The following is a 17,568-nucleotide window of genomic DNA, read 5'->3' on the forward strand; positions in this document are numbered from 1 at the left end:
TACCACCCTCATACCCAACTACCCTTTCAGAGATCAGTCCATTTCTTGTTTATTTTTCATTTTAAACAGATTACACATGCACAAAAACCTCCCTTGAAAAGAAACAAGCAAGATGTGAAAAGGATGGGAAGACCCAACAGCGAGGCGTCAGTGCTAATCCACGTCGAAGAGCAGGCTGTCGACAACTTACTGTAAACTTCCAGGAGGAAAAAAAAATATGCTCAGAATAAAATAGTCAAGTCCAGACTAATGTTTGTCATTCGTTATCTGGAGTCAAGCTTGGATTTCCTAACACAGCCAAACCAAAGCAAGCACGTTAATAATAAAACATCTTTTACAGGGAGCTACACGCCAGTCGTGCAGCCTGCCCTTGAAGGGAGAAAAGCTGGAGGCAGGTGGAGGCTCTGTTTGCTTTTCTCCGATAACAGGTATTTAGTTTTCTACGTCACTTCGCTTTATCGTAGCCTGAAACCCGGCCGAGCAGCCCGGCTCCACCTCCCCATCTGCTCCCCGTGCCAGCTGGCCCCGTGGCGGAGGGGATGCTGGGCAAGACGCAGGGATGCCACGCAGCCTGCCAGCTCCCCCCGGCCCCAACCAGGGGGGACACCCAGCCCTGCCCCGGAATTGGGGGGCATTGCTGGAAAACCCCGCAAGACAGATCTTAACGCAACGCAGCCGTTCACAGGGAAGGGAGCGCCAGGAGATAAGATGGCTGCACTCATGTCCAAGTCACCCAGGGAGCTTAAAAACAAGGCAAATCCCCCCAAATCCTTCCTCAAGCACTGGGACTGGGAAAAAAACCCAACTGACCACGGCAGGGAAAGGGCAGAGCATGAGCTGGGGAGGCTCCGGCAAAGACGTCTCCTTTATTGGCACAAAGCGAGCAAACACCCAGCCCAGGCAAGAGCTGACAGGTCGGCGTGCTCCACACGCTCTACTTTAATTCGAATAACCTTTTTGCTTTGATAAACAACCTGGAGCAGATTCACCACCTTCTCTGGATATCCTGGGGTCCTGATTGCATCCCAGCCCAGCTCCCCACAGCCCTCGGGCTGCAGTTTGGGGTAGGAAGGGGTGCACAGAAACAACCCCCCCGCTACAGACGTTGTGCAAGGCACCATGCCCTCTTTCCCCATCCGACAGCACCGCAAAGGTGTGGGTGCCTCTGCCCCATTACTCACTCGTCTGTAAGCAAGACGTGTTTCAGGGAAGCAATTCAGTTTGCAGGAGCCATATCCAAAAATCCTGCCTGTTCCCTCAGCGCCCAATGTGGTGCATCCCTCCTGATTCTCCCCCCAAATAACTGGCTTGGTGCCATGCCCAGGTTAGCGCGTCTCCATTTTAGGGCAGAGGAAGAACATCAGAAAACAGTCTATAATATTTGCTTTGTTCCCAGTGACAAAAGGCAAGAGTTATAGCTGAAGGAAAAAAATATAAAAAATATTATATATTTTATAATACGTATGTATAGTTATATATATATTCTTTGAAATAGAAGGCAGGAGGAAAACTGAATTATTGACATTTTTCATGAACCAAGGAGCTTTGAAAAATTTGGAGGGAGGGAATAAAATGTCAAGTTTAATGGACTTTTCCATTGAAAACAGTTTAAAGGAAAAGGGATCTTTTGCAGAAAGATACATATTTTGCTGATCTTGACAAAAAGCCCTGTTCAAAGGAGGGAAAAAAGCCTTCCTTTAAAGGTTTTCAACTAGCATTGCTTTGCATCTTTACAGCGCTGTTCATGAAAGCATCCTCACAAACCTGTTGTTGCTGGAGCACCGTGTGCCCAGGGAGAAGGTGTGTCTGACCACGCGCTGGATGCGGGCAGGGGTTAGGAGACAACCCTTGCCTGTACCACGAAAATGAGCAGGTATTAAAAAAGGCAGGAGAAAAAAAAAAACAGATAAAAAAAAAAAAAAAACAACTTCCCCCCACTCTGTTTTGCCCCTGGGGAGTGGAAATACTGATCCTCCAGATCACAGATGCTCCTCCTGGAACGACCTCCTGGTTTCCACCCCATTGCCCACATGTAGTGATGGGGAAGGATTTTGGAGGAGGGATGAAGGACATCAGACGCCCTCCCCAACGGCAGCACCAGGAGCACCGCACATGCCGTGCATGCCACGGGACGCGTCACGGGATGCAGTGGGCATTTCCCGGGATGAAACATTGCCTTCGCCCACCAGTCCCTCCCCAACCACGACCACATCTCACGCCACGGAGAAGGAAGCTGCGGGTCAAGCACGCACTTCCCCGGCAATTAAAGTCATTTTCTTAATATCGACCAGTCCCAGCCATCCTGTGACAGGCCACATAAAATATTAATTATACCCCCTCCAATTTAGACTGGTTTCTTTCTCATTCAGGTGCTGCTAGATCTGAATCACAGTCAAGCTGGGATTCAGCAATTGCACATCAGGAGGGATTGAGCATCGCCTAAATGGTTGGTTTGCCACCTTGTATCTCCCTGAAACTTCAAACAACTGCGCACACAGCAATGAATTTAGAGTAATGCCACCAATGAAACACTCAAATTAATAGCAATAAAGTGTAAATGCTCCACGTGATAGCAGCAGAGCCATGCTTGGGAAAATGATCTGTGAAAGCTTAAAAACCAGCACAAGATGAGACCACTGGGAAAAAAAAAGCAACAAAACAAACAGTCCATTTCAATATCCTTTTCATAAGGAACCAAAATGAACCCAGGAACACATCAGGGAATAATCATTTAGCACAGATCAAACAGTAGAACTAGCACATTAAAAATACATGCAGCATTAATCAGCGACACAGAGTTATATGCCATCATTTCCATAAATAATACAGGATCAAAGCAGCCCAAGCAGCACTATCAGTTAATATAGTCAGCCAGTCAGTCAAAATAGAGTAAAGCTGCCTGAAAACTGCAGCAGTATAATTTGCCAGGAATAAAGCAGATTCACCTGAGAAGTGGCATGACCAGTTATACAGGTAAAGGTTACCACAGCCTCTTAATTATACAGAGGTGATACCACAAAGGAAATAAATAAATAAATAAATAAAGGGTTAATGCGGCTTCCTTTTTTTTTTTTTAACTTGGGAAATATCAATGTAAATCTTGTCTAGTGATAACCCCCCTGAAGAGCCAAGGTGCAGGGGAGAGGTGGGAGGACTGACCCCACCAGGAGCATCCCCAGTGGCCCCAGTCCCATGTCAGGGCTGGCTGGTGATGGCTGGAGCAGGGGTGAGCCATGGGGGTGCAGACTAAACCAGAGCCCCTTCCCAGAGTCAGGGCAGCGCTGATGGGGCTCCCTTTTGCCCAGGAGAAATATCCCTGCTGCAGAAACCATCCTGGCTGCTCGGGGTGAAGGCTCACCACCAATGGCCCTTATATATACATACATCTATCCATGCATAGAAAATGCCTGTGTCATTACGCCTTTTGCTGAAAGGCTGCAGAGCCATTTAGCTGGCTGATTTTTAAAACAGGCATGTGGAGCAGCGCAAGCTATAAATAGCAGAGATGCTTGCCTTGTCATGTTTCTGGTGGCTTATTTATAAGGACAGGGGGCAACTGAATTAAAAATGGTAAAAAGAGGGACTTGGGCTTCTCTCTGGTTTCAAGGCCGAGCTGCCTGAAGAGAAAAACCTTCAAGGTTTTGCTTTTTTCTTTTTCCAGGCAAAAAGCAAACGCCCATCTCTCATGCTCAGACTCTGAATCGGTTACATTTACAAGGCAAATTTTAATTCATACAGCAGGTGTTCAGAAAAAAAAACACCACAAAAACAAAAAACCTACATTAAACAGCACAAGACCAAACTAAGGCTTCGCATTATTTCACACAGCTCCAAAGCAGCTCCTCATTTATTGAAATAGGACCTGTGTGTGTATAAAGCAGGGGCAGAGACCCCAAATTCTTTTCCAGAGGAGGGGGAATATAAGTCCTGAAGGGGTTTGAGCAGAGCTATTGCCACATACAAGGGCTGGCAGCCTGTCTGGCATCACGACCCCACCGCATTTTGTGTGACGAAGGGCGATAGGAATTTTGCATGGGAAGATCCGGATGAGCATCAGCCAGAGGAGGAATTCAACCTCCAACAAAAGAGCCGCTTCGGGCAGCTCAAACCGTCCCCGGCCGATTAGTGCTCCAGCAGCGTGTTTAGATGGTCTATTCTTCGCAGGCAGCTAGGCGCAATCCAGAAAAGCCACGTGAACCAGCATCCCCCCTCGGTATTCAGTGCCTTTATTAAATAGCTGGTGACAAGGGGAGACAGCCAGGCTGCCCCAGACCCACTCAGCTACAGGACCCCAACCGGCTGGGATGGAGAAGCTGGACCACTTTTCCAGCATCCCTGGCTGTGAAGAAGCAGGGAGAGGAGCCATGGGGGAGCAAGGGACCCCATCAGAAGAGGTGACATCCTCCATCGCTCCTCCAGGAGAGGCGGCTGCAGAAGAGCCAGGACCAGCGCTGTCAGGAAGTTTTCTGTTGCATTAGGGGAAAAAAAGTTCTGTCCAAACAAACGAGGTTCAATTATTCCAAGTCCAGAATGCTTTGTTCAAAATACTTGTAGACTGACAAGCTTTAATCTAATAAAAGACCCTTCCAGACAAGCCCTGCCAAGGTTTTGGGAGCGTTTCCCCCCAGCAGGGACCCAGCAGCCCCCAACTCCACACTGGGGATGGATTTAGCCATGAGTGCAACAAGGACATGATTTTATGGGGCAGCCTCAAGGCACAGGACCCTCAAGCATACTGGAAGCAGAAGCAAAGCAAGAACAACCAGTTCATTTCAGTCTGACCCAACCCAAAAGTCAAATTTAAAAAAGCAAATAATTTCCTGTGAACCAGAAATCCTGTTTTTCAGCCAGTTTAATGAGACTGAATTGCAACCGGTTCTGTTCTCCTGGGGTAGAGGAGACACACGACCCCCCTAGGCAGGGCAGATGTTTAGACTGCAATCTAGCCTTTAGCTCATAAAATATAATAATATCCCCAACCAATTATGAAGTGCCAGACTCTGCCCCCCCGGCCTCCTACTCCCACCGAGCGATGCCTCGCTGCACAAGGCAGCCCTGGTGAGCTCAGACACGCAGCACGGCTCGGGCAGCGAAGCCTGTGGGTTTCCAGGACCTCTGAAGCAAGTCCAAGCCCTTGCTGCAACCTCATTTAAGAACTTGGTGAAGTCTCGGGTGCAGTCTAGGTGCCGCACAGCAATCCAGCTCCTTAAAATTTTTTAAGTGCTCATCAGAGCTAAAGCAAAAGGAGCCTTCCCTTCCAGCCAGACGGCTGCAAGAGAAATCCCTGCCTTCAGCACCCAGCATAGGCACGAGTTTATTTCTAACCATAGCAGATGCATTACACCACTGCTAAGACCTCAGCTGCTTCTTGGAAGCACCAGCGAGCACCTCAGATCTGCAGCAGCGCTTCCTGACAGTCAGCTGGCATTAGCTCTGCAATTGTTCGCAGCAACACAATGACTTAGCCCTGCGTATTTACAGGCCATGGGCTCTTGTCAAAAAAAAACCTCTGAAATCTTTCCCCTGACTTCAGCAGACTCGCATCCGGGGCCTCTGTTTCACACGGACAGTTTGTTCTGTGCTTCTCTGCCCACAGCCACAGGGTGTGGGAAGTCCTGGATGTCCCTGTCCTCATACTGCTCACAGCTGATGGGGACAGACTTGGATACAGGCTCAATGCCCACCATCACCACCACCCATCTGGGCAGAGCCCAAGATGCTGCAGCCACCTCCAAGGCTGCAGCGGAGCCGCACCAGGACCACGGTCCCCTCTGGGATGGGATTATTCACCCCCTGAGGTTCCACCTCAGCATAGCCCACGAGGTGAGCTCTGCTGCCAGCCCAACGCCATCATCGCTCCTTAACTGCAGTGGCACTTTCCCCTCCGGTCCCCGCCGAGCAGCGGGCAGGATCAAGGCCGAGGTACCTCTCTGGGAAGAGGCAGCCCCAGGAGGATGCTCCAGGGGCAAAACCAGCCACTGGCCGGGAATCCCATCCCACGCTCGCCCATGCATTTCCCAGCTGTTTGGACAGGCTCAACCTTTGCAGCCCATGCAAACCCAGTCTGTGTTGCAAGAGTCACCCCCAGTCACACTCCAGCCCCCTGACCACTGGGTGCTGCCCCAACTGTCCCAGCCCCTGGGGACCACAACCACCCTTGTAGAGTCTGGCAGACCACTGGCATCAGCGAACGGGGCCGGGATACCTTCTGCCCACCACACAGCTTCAGGCAAACCACGTTATTCAGTGTTTCAGCAACTTTGCCTTTGCCTCCCTGCAGGCTGGTGTTTGGGTATTACCAAGAGCAGCCAGATAAATAACTTCAACACACCACATAGTAAGGGTCCTATTTTACATATGGTATTTTCCAAGTGGCAGCTAGAGATGATGATGTCTGAATCTCAGCTATCAGTCAAAAGAAAAAAGGCAAAATCCCAGCACTGTTCCCTGCAGAGGGAAGCTAACAAACAAGACCTTGGATGCTCTGTATGTAGGTCCTCCCAGAAATATCCTGATTTTCATGAGCATCACTAAGTCCAAGAATCTCAAAATCTTAAGTCAGGACAGTTGGATACATCTGATTCAAGAATGACTCAGATGGGAGCGTGGAGGCAGGGAGGAAGGCATTTTCTGCTGTGGGCAACATCCCTTTATTTTAAGCTCAAAGACACAAACACCACAATTTATTACTTGATTGAAAAAAGGCGCTCTCTGCCCTGGCTGCTCCCATACTGATCCCAAGTAACAAGACCATCTTCCTTATTCTCAGCCTTCACATCTATAACTTAATTTCCATTTCTTGAAGAAAATTTAAATCCTGCTGACATCTTGAAAGCAAGCTATCTCGGTAACCACATTGAACACAATCCCAAGCCCTCAAATGAGGAAAGCTTAAGCTGCCTTCCCAAGCGATGCACAGGACGACAGCCCCAGCTCACTCTCCCCAGCTCCCCCCGCTTGCCCCTTGTCAGGTCAGAGGCAGAGCAGGGGCATTCAAGCAGGTGCCTTTGTATGAGCTCAGTGCCAAAGGGCAGGACCTGCGCTTGCACCTGAAGAGATGGAGATTTTTCAGGCTGCAATATGTCCATTGCAAACATTTAGTCTCACCTACTGCTCAGCCCCAGCCTTGGAAACCCAACCACCTGCATGGGCATTAAACATTTATGTGCATCCCTGAAAGAGTCCTGTGTCACACTGAGCACGGGGGAAAAGCTGATCACAGGGCAAACCTGGGTGGGAAGACCTACCACTACCAAAGGGTGTAACAGCTGGACAGGAAGAGGGGAGAAGAGTAGCCACCCAGAGCTGCAAAAGGGACCAGCAGTGTCAAGGTGTCCCAAAACTGTCTTCAGGAACTTGACTGTTTCTGTCCCACCAGGATTTGAGAGCTCCCAACCCCTCCAGGAGCACAGCCACAGTGTGGCAGGGTCTGGTTGTTGACAGCTCCGTGGCTTGGACCAAAGTCTTTCCCCTAGAGCAATACTGCCCATGCCATAGAGACCCCCCACAAGACCTGCCCCCATGGTGCCTCTTGCATGCACGGGGTGCAGAGACCTTTCTCCGTGCACCATGCTCAAAAGCAAAACCCTCCACCTCTCCAGCTGCATGATGAAGAAATGAAGCCAGCACTCACGACTGGGTCGACTCCTCGCCCCGCCGTCTCCCCTGCGCTCAGCCCAATTAGCCAGACCACCCTCCCATTGCCCCCGGGGATTTGCCAGGCTCCTCTTTACAAGCTAAACCCATCGGCTAATCCCACCCAGAGCCGCAGCCACCACCCGTTGGGAGAGCTCTGACTGCACCTCCTCCATCTGGGCGCTGCAAGCATCCCAGCAAGAGACAGCCCCGTGCCAGAGGCTGGAGACCCCTCGAACATCACTGCGCACCCTGACGCAGCTTTCACCCATTTCCGCAGCAGCACGGGACGCCTTCCCGCGGTTAACTGCTCCGAGCTGCCGGGCCACCTCCGCTTCCTGCCCTGCGGCTGCAGCAGAAACTGCTCGTTGTCCCCTCCCGTGAGGTGCAGAGGTGAGGAGCCAGACTCAGGGTCACATCTGGGTCCTGGCAACGACAGAAACCACAGGGAGGAGAGAAGGGAACGGCTTTTGAGATCCAAAACACTTCGTATGGTCTAAAGAGGGCTATAGCCAGGGTTTGGGGGCAGCCCTTCTGCTGACCCAGCCACAGCATGGGGACAGCGAGTCTGTGCAAGGAGGTTTGGGCTTTTCAGCCCAGCCATCTGCTGTGCGTGGGGCTCAAAAAGAGTCAGAACAAAGTGTCCTTCAAAGAGACCCATATTGTTCAACACCGCCCTACAGAAATGGGTGGAATAGAGGAGTTTTGTTCTGTAGGGAGGGAGAGCCCAACCAGGACTACACTGGCCACAGCAGTTGCATCTCTGCTCCAACACCAAGCATCCACCCGAATAGCAGCCATCCCCCAGTCAGCTTCCCCAGCAAAGCTCCAGCTTTTGCTTTAAAACGAGGCTATTGCATATAAAAGGAAGAGGCAGAGTCTCCACGGCGGGTGTTAGAGGCTTTGGCGATAAGGCAGAGGATACTTCTAAGCTTGTCTCCACAAACATGAGGATTAGCAATTTACTTCTCTTAAAAACAAAATCCGGGATTTTAACATGATCACAGGCTTGGAAAGAAAAATAAACATCATGAAACTGGGAAAGGGAAGAGAATGAGAATGGAGCAAGCAGGCAGCTTGGTGGTAGCTGAAGTGCTTCTTAAATCAGAATGAGAAAAATGCATTGAAGTCAGAATTTAAACCTTGGTAGCACTAAACAAACACCGAATGTGAGGACTCTCACACCAATTTCTTATTGGTAATAAAGCCACCAGCATTAAAGGAAGCCTTTCTAATAATGTGCATCAGAAAAGTCCCATTTGTTTCACACAATAAAGCATATAATGCATTAATTACCTATTGAATCAAAAAAGCAATGTTGAAAACATGCTTGAATTAAAGCAAAAGGAAGGTTTCAGCTAAACCCATGGTGCCCACCAGCTTTACTGTGCCTTCAGTGCTCAATGCCCTTTAAGACCAAACCTCTGTGCAGGACTCCAGCAACACTCCACAGACAGGGCAGCACAGAAAAAACCCCCACAAAACCCACAGAGACCAGCTCCCACACAGACCATGGCTGTACCACCCACCCGTGCCACCTCCACAAGCTCCCACATCACACAGGGGGATGCTGCCAAGCCCAGCATCTCCTCCTGCTGCCACCTCATCCCCCCCAGGTGCCCTAAAACCCACCCGACTCAGGAGCACACCAGCAATCCCCCATCAGCCAGGGTTAATCTCAACCTGCCACACTAACGAGTAACAAATTAGCCTGCTTGAGAAAACGTAATCTGCCCATGCTTTCCTACCCTGGCCATCACTGCAGAGTAAAGGCACCAGAGAGCAATTTGGAGATCAAGTGGCTGTAGCCATTAATAATTAGCACTTTAAAACTTCAAAGGATGATGCTGGCCTCCACAATAAAAACTCAGCACACCCAGGGATGGTGGGGAAGGGTTCTCATCATCAGTGCTCCCATTTCCCAAGAGAGATCTGAAACACAGAGGTGAGGGCAGCCCACAGGGGGATTCGTGGCAGCACGGGGATTAGACACAAAACCTCCTGACTTGCATCCCTGACACCTCCTGTGGCAGCCGACATGGAAGGATGTTATGTGAGCATCACACACGGACATTCAAGAGAATCCCTGGTATTGCATTGCCTTGCAATACCCTCACGACACCTGTCACTTGGCCCATATGAGAGGGATGCTCCTGATAAAAGTCACCAGAGCCCAGGATGGGAAAGGTGATGCCTTTTGACACTGACAGAAACAAACACAACACACAAGGTCAGATAGGGAAATATGTGCTCCACACAACTCAGGGAGGTACGTGCATCCCCGCTTGGCATACAGAGGGTCACACCGCACTGCACATGCCAGGTGAGTCGCTGAGCCATGAGGTCTGATCGCGGTACGATAGAGAAAATTGCTTTTGCTTTAAGAAAACTCAACCCCTCCTATCTTTATCAGCAATTCCTAATCTTAAAGCCATTCTGTCTCTTCCTGAGAAAGTAAAGGCAGAAACCTCAATGGAAAAAAAAGGAATTGAAGTCAGAAAACAAGAGACTCCAGATCTTCAGCTGATTATATTTCTAGCCAAATAAAACAGGTTGATTAATCCACTTGTTCAGACTGCTAAAGCTACCAGAACAGCAGAATTTAGCCCTTTCACATTAGAGGAAGCTCAACATACTTAAACCCAATATGTTCCAGGCAAGGAGAACAAATAAAAACAACAAAAAAGGAGAGAATCAGTGCTATAGCATTTGCACATGTCTGAACATAAAGCTTTGGAAAAGTAGAGTGAAGCCAAGTTCTCCAGTAAAATAAGTGGACAAAGCTCCGTCCACGGACTCCAGCAGAGTTTTGTCTACTTAATCTGTAAGTAAACTGGATTCTCAGCTTCAAAGACCATCAGTGTTTTCGTCTCCCAGCGAGCAACCAGCGCCATCCCTCAGCACTACACCCAGCCAGAGCTTCACCTGAAAGCACAGCCCTCCAGTCCACGCATCACCTCTTCCCTCCTCACGCTCCTCATTGATAATTCCATTTATTCCCATTGCCATAATGCTCTCCTCAGCTCTGTACGAGCCCCTCGACTACGAGAGGGGCAGGATCAAACCTCGAGCAGGTTGCACCGAGATGCGCGTTTCCCAGAATAGAAAAAGCCCGCGGCTTGCTTCTCCCCTCGCATGCCCATCAGGTACCACACTAGTGTGGGCTCTTCCCAGCTCCCACTGAGCCGCAAACGCACCTTCAGGTACAGGTTGGAACATGGGCTCCAACGGCACCAAGTTATCATTAACCCCAGTCCGCTGCCAGCACATGGAGGTGGGACGCTGGGGAAGCCTTGATGCTTAAATGTCCACCCTGTTGGATGCTGCCCCGATGCAACAGCGATGGGATGGATGTGTCTTCAGCTCCGCCGTGGGGAGCACAGTGCGCGCCGGGGACAGCTGCCGTGAAGGATGCTTTGGGGAGCCAGGGCCAGCACCCACCCCGCCGCTCCCCAAAAACACCAGTAACACCTGTAATACCACCAGCACCGCACACCTTTGGCACACCTGCCCCACCAGACCCCAGCCCAGCGTCAGCACAGCCTCGGCACCCCGGCACTGCCCACCCACCCCACACCTGAGCCCTTGCGTGGGGGTTGCTGCCCCACTACCCCTCACCCCCCAAGCCCCAGCCCTGCGCTGGGCACACGGGGCTGGGGCCTGAGATGCTCCCGGGGGTCCCACACCGCGGGGGTCCCTCCTCCTGCCCCGCACGGGGGTCGCTGCGGCAGGAGGGGGCCCGGGGAGCCGCCGCCCCGTCGCCCACCCCCAGCCGCGCCTTTGTCCGCCCGGTCGATGGAGGGATGGGGCAGCCCCGTCCCGCTCCCCGCCAGAGCCGCCGGGCCCGCTGCCGACGACCCCCCCCCTCCCGCCCCCGTCACGGACACGCGTGGGCCACTCACCTGCGGGGCCGCTGCCCGCGGCCGCCGCCGCCGCCTCCTCGTCCTCTTCTTCCTCCGCCGCCACCGCCGCCTCCTCGTCCTCCTCCTCCTCCTCCGGGGGCGGCGGCGGCGGAGCGCTGCTCCGGGCGGGCGCGACGGTACCGCGGGGTCGGTCCGGCGGTACGGTACCGGGACTACCCTCAGCGGGGCCGCCGCTACCGCTACCGGGCTCGGAGGGCGACGCGGCGCTGGAGGGCAGCCCGGCGGCGGCGGCCAGGAGGGCGGCGAGGCAGAGCAGGGCGAGCCCGGGCGCGGTCCTCGGCCGGCGCCTCATGCTGCGGCGCGGCGCTCCGCCATTCATTCATTCAGTCAGTCGGTCGGTCATCTACCCAGGCGTTCCTTCACCCGCCGAGAGGGGCCGGGGAGCGGCGCCGGGCGGCGGCGGCGGCGGCTCCCGCCCGCCTCAGCCGGCCATGCCGCGCCGCTGCCGCTCCCAGCGCCCCTCAGGCGGCTCCCGCCGCGCCCCGGCCCGGCTGTGACAGCGACCGCGCCCCGCCCCGCCCCGCAGCTTCGCCAACCCGCCGCCAATCAGAAGCGCTCCCGCCCCACCTGACGGCAACTTTGTAACTCCTGCCGGCGCGGCGAGAGCCAATCGGCGGCCGCAGGGGGAGGGCGGAGGGGCGGGGCGGCCTCGCGCCGCCGGGGGTTTGGCGGTGCGGCATTGTGAGGGCGGGGGGGGGCGCACACCCCCACGGCAGTTCGGGGGGAGCGGGGAGGGACGCCTTCCTTTTCTTGTGTGTCGATACGTGTTCGGTAGTCTTTCAATAGACGGTTTTTTCCTTTTTTACATTTTTATTGGGTTTAATTTTTTTTTTTTTAAATGAAATTCGCTCCCCCCCCCCCCCGGTTTTACAAAACAATGAGGAAAGCGCCGGGATGCGCAGCGGGACACAAAGCGGGCGGTCAGCGGGGTCCGTCCTCCGCTGGGGGGACGCTCCCTCCGTGCACGGGGGGTCTGGAGGGGGACAGCGGGTCGGGGGGGGGGGGGATGACCGTATCACGACCCCCTCCCCGGCAGCCACCGTGCCCCCTGCCCACCTCCCCCACCGCCACGTCCCGTCCCCACGCCCGCCGTTAATGCCGTTCCCCTTTGTGCTGCTCATCCGTTTCCCATCCAGCCGTAAGGACAATGAAACCTGGGGGGGGGGCATCCAGGCTGCCCCCCCACCCCTGGTCCTGCTGGGGCCAGACACCGGGAGTGACCTTGGCCAAAATCCCTCCGTCCCGGAGGAGCGATGGGCAGCAGTGGGGGGGGGTGGGGGGAAGCACGGTGACACATATATTAATTATTTACGGGACCCAACTGGGTGATCGCTGGTTGACGCGCGTCGAAGCGAGACGCGGGCGCGCACGGCCGGCCCTGTGCGGTGGGGAAAACGCCGCTCGGATCAACACAAAGGCACGTGGCTGCGCGCCGGAGCAGCTGGGTGGGCCATACGGAGCCGTATGGGCGGCAGCCGGCCCTATCCATCCCGCCGCGGGACGGTGCGGGGCACTGGGGGCACGGTGGCCCTCGCCTGCCCGTCCCTGGCCGTAGGCGCGCGGCACTGCCGGGCGAGCGTTCGCCTCGTCTCGTGTTCCTGCAGGAGCCAGCGGATGCTGACAAGGGTCTCTTTGGGATCAGGCAGCCCCACCTGTGCCCACCAGGCCGCGAGTCCTTCTCTGACACAGTATTTGGGGTGGTCTATGCCTGGCGTAGCTGCTGTGGGCTAGTTATTCTGCAGTAACTCGCTACTCTTCCCCCATATCCACCTCCTTCTCAGAAATAAATGGGGCTTTATTCCTGCATAATAATATAATTATTATTCCCCAGCAGCTACGCTGCGCCATTTCCCCCACAGAGACAAACCCTTCTGAGATTTGCTTTTTATAATCGTCGTCAGCCTGTCATTCCGCATGGGGACCAAAGAGTCCCTCCGATCAGGGGGAATACAGCTGGCAGAGAGGGAGGATGGTTTCCTGATCAAGTATCTCCTCCAGCGATTCACACAAGGTTATTGTCTATGGGAGCGGGAAGGAAGAAGCCGAGCGGAGGAACGATTGTTAAGGAAAGAGTTGTCTGGAACAAAGAAAATCCTTAGTTTTAAATAAAAGCTGCGCAGCCTCAGCAGCCAAAGGACAGACCCTGTGCCCATCTGCCAGCTCAGGGCTGCTCCCCGCAGAGGCACAAGAGCCCGCACAGTGCAGGCTGCCAGGTCTGCTCATCTGGTTTCCAAAATATTATATTCTCCCTTTCTGCTTGGGAGGAGCAGTTAAGCATGTCACAATCTTTCATCTCTTTATCCTCAGGCGGCTTCGTGCTGTCACCCCGACGCAGGGAGGAGATGGGAAGATCCTGCCTGGGTCAGACGTCGTTGGGGCACCCTTATCCCAGCAGGACCCATGAAAGAGGACTGGCCACCCCTCGGAGGTGGGATCGCACGCAAAACCAGAGACTCCTTCTGCCCAGTTGGCTTATTTCAGTGCTGACTTATCACAAGAATCATTATAAAGAGCTGCAAAAATAAAATGGACTCGCTCTGCCACCTTGGTGGTGCACACAGCCCAGAGCCTTTGTGGTAATGCCACGTCCCAGTGGCAGCAGGGGTAGAAACCCCGAGGGGTAAATTCCCACGTTGGTAGAAATCACCGCCAGCCCCCAAAGCTGCCAGTCTGCACGACAAGGGCTGGGCAAAGGCTGTGACAAAGGCTATGGAAGATGCTGGGTGAAGGGGATGGAGGATGCGGGTGACATGTCCCAGGCCCTGGCCAGGGCCAGCCTCAGCAGGACTCGCCGCTCCCCATGTTGATGTCAAATACAGCTGCAAGTGCTCCACAGCCCTGAGCACCGGACCCAGACCAGCCCCGGGCCGGACCCCAAAAAAACAAGCACCCGAAAAGCCGCTGGTTGCTTTCAAGAGCATTCAGCCAGGGATGCCAAGGGCAGAGACCAGACCTCCGCTGGCACTGTGCCACCGAAATTTTCATGCTTCCCTTCTTTTTAGGTTTTCATTTTGCAGTGAGAAGGTGAGAAATGCACGTCTGAGCAGGATGGATCCTCGGGGAATGAGGAGGGCTGACACATAGCCGAGGTTGCGAGCAGCCTGCTTTTTTCATAAGTTTTAAGGGTATCGACATCCTCCCCACAATTGTTCCTATTCCATCAAATCAGCAAGATTTTCTTCCCCAGTGGAAAGTTTCCATCAGATATTTAGCAACCAGCTCTTTCTCTGACCTATTTGCAAGCCCCAAGCCACTTTCTCCACCACCCACTGCTTGAAAGCTTTGATAATTCAATGAGATGTTAATTCTGACACCCAGCATAACTCACGATACAAAAACTTTTTTTTTTTTTAATTATCATTAATTGCAATGCAGGAGTAATGAATCCTCTCCGCAGAGTTAGTTTTCAAAGCACCCAGCAGCATTTTGCTGCACAACTCCCATTAAGACAACGTGTATTAAGTGGTTTCTGACAGTCCCGTGTGCTCAGGGGTAGGCAGAGCCCAAAAACGATGGGGCTGCACAAATCTGCCGCGGGGACAGAGGAGCAAAGGCTAAGTCACAGCCTGGCCAGCGCGTGTAGGTGTTAGCATATGGCTGCTTAAAAAACATGCTGCAAAAGGGCGCTGTCAGTTTTAAGCACATCCGGATCAACTTTTGGAGAAAAATTATGCTCTAAATGCAAAGGATTAATAGCGAGACCCCACGTGCTTTATCAGGGCACACAGCCCGTGAGTCTGAGCTGCACATGATGCTGGAAACTTTTCCACCTTCATTTAAGAGCCCGACCCAGTGGGTCTTTGCAGGACTTGCCCCTGAGGAGGGTGCCCTCCACTCCCTTTGCAGAGCCCTCTCAAGCGTTGCCCTGTTTTAAGGGAGATCAGTACATTCTTTAGGCTGCACCGCCTCGTGAATATTTTCATTATTCCACATGCATATTTATCATTTGTTTAAATCATCAAATAAAGAGTGGTTGAGAGTCAAAATCCCCAGGAGCATCTCTGCAAACCCATGCACAAGATGCAGGAACTGACTTAAAACACAAGCAGAAGTCATGGCTTTATGTTCACTGTTGGAGCCAAGTAAACAGCATGTGTGTTGGGAAGCAAATAATTTTTTAAAACCTTTCTGTTTTCATGACCAGGCCAACGTCAGCAACAAGAAGACGATGGAGTGCAGAGCTCTGCGTCTTCATCTCTTTCTCCATGTATTTTAAAAATAAAACACCTCCTATGCGGTTGTTGTGAAAAGGCAGCCTTCTTTAGCTGAAGTGCACGCATTGCCTACATTTATCCTCTGATTTGAATATAAATGAAAGTGAGTGAATTAAAAACGGAGCCTGGAGAGTCGTCTCTGCAGGCGCATGGCTGCTGATGACGGGGCTTGGTGGGCAGAGGCCAGGAGCCCCACCTCGGTGCATGGGAAGAGCATCGCAGCATCACCGAGCCTCCGCGAGGCAACAAATTCCTCCTTCTTTGGGGTCCAGTTGCCTCATACAATGTGCTCACAGGGCATTTACCCTTGTACGTGTCTCCGAAATAATGATGTTGCTTTAAAAGTGCCTTTGGCTGACTGCTCTCGGATAGCCCCGTCACCGCAGTGCTGAGCATCCCTCTGCAAACCCCCTCCCGGGTGCAGCAGGGAAGGGGCATCTATTTGCCCTGGCCACGAGCTGCCCCGCAGCCTCCACAGGCCTCACGAACCTTTTTTATTTGCATAAAGCATCTGCAGTGATGAAATAGCAAATGTCTGGTGTCCTTCTTGCAACTTCACAGACAGCAGCAAAAGTCACGTCCCCAGCCGACGGGGCTGCAAAACGCTGTGTGCTGCAGCAGCTGCCTCTCCTACCGGGAGCGTAAGGAAACCCAGCGTTAGCACAGGTCTGTCGTCGTTTCAAATAAATGCAATTAGCAGCCAGACCTCCCTCTCTTGCAGGGGGCGAATGTCGGCAGCAGGGAGCGGGACACGGTGGTGGTATGGGCACCACTAATAGGTCCCAATTCTGCACACACTTAAAGAGCGGCTTAACTTGAAGCACATCAAGGTCATAAAAATGTAAAGCTAAGCTCCTTTTCACATCAAAAATGTCCTACAAATGCAAGAGACCAAAAAAATTGGCTAGTGCATATGTTTATCACTGCTCCCTGAGAGGTTGGATCAAAAGGGCTGAGCAGGGAGGGACAGGCTCTGCGCTGCTGACTCTGATCGCTCAGAAACTACAATTTCTCTTCCACAGGCAATTGTGGCACTTTCCGACGTGTTCTCATCTCCAAATCCTATTGTGCATCCCAAATTTCCTGAGGAAGGTTTTCAGAAGCATTGACGGGGAAGAATTGCGTTTGCCGTGTTAATTGAAACACGGCAGCAGAGGAGGGTGCCTCGGGTGCAGCTGGAGCACCGCGCTGCGTGCAGCCTGCCGGGGTGCAACCCGGGAACCAGCAGCTCACACATGTGGAAGATTGAAATGAAATCAATCTGAGTGGTAATGTCAAAACTAAAGCAAGCAATTTGTTGAAATGAAATGCTTTGGAGAAAAATTATCCTCTGAAGGTCAAAACGAACGGTTCAGATTTTTTTCCCTGTCAATAATTTCCTATGCGTTCCCACAAAATGGTTTGATTTCAGCAAAACTGCACTCGCCAACAAAGATCGCTTCCACTGAAACCCTTTCTAGCCTTCCCACTCCAAAAGAGTTTTGCCTGCAGCCGAGCTCCCAACGGAGCTGCAAATGGGGGCAAGACCCCCAGGGCTGGTCTGTGCACCCCTCGGACACGGTGCCTCTCGGCTGACCCAGGGAAGCAGGGGATGGCTGCAAGCACACCTGCGTGCAGCTGCTCCAGGCTCCCACACGCAGATTTTCTTTCCCGGTCCCCTTACGCACACATCTCATGTGCCCACACGTGTGCACACCCCATCCCACCTCCCCACTCTCACACACCCAGTCTCCATCCCAGAGCGGGACAGGCAGCCCCCCCTCGCCACATTTTCCCACACCAGACACACACACGCT

General features: G+C 52.9%; 1 protein-coding gene across 1 annotated transcript in view; it reads right to left on the bottom strand.

Moving 5' to 3' along the window:
- Positions 1 to 11,850, bottom strand: part of MEGF9 (multiple EGF like domains 9) — a 55,972-nt gene extending 44,122 nt beyond the window's left edge. The window contains exon 1 of the mRNA XM_075055967.1: positions 11,538 to 11,850. Within this exon, the coding sequence (XP_074912068.1) occupies positions 11,538 to 11,850 (313 nt within the window). The remainder of the gene's footprint in view (positions 1 to 11,537) is intronic.
- Positions 11,851 to 17,568: the final 5,718 nt, after the last annotated feature.

This window comes from Buteo buteo, chromosome 23 (assembly GCF_964188355.1).
Source record: "Buteo buteo chromosome 23, bButBut1.hap1.1, whole genome shotgun sequence".
Classification (NCBI taxonomy): Eukaryota; Metazoa; Chordata; class Aves; order Accipitriformes; family Accipitridae; genus Buteo; species Buteo buteo.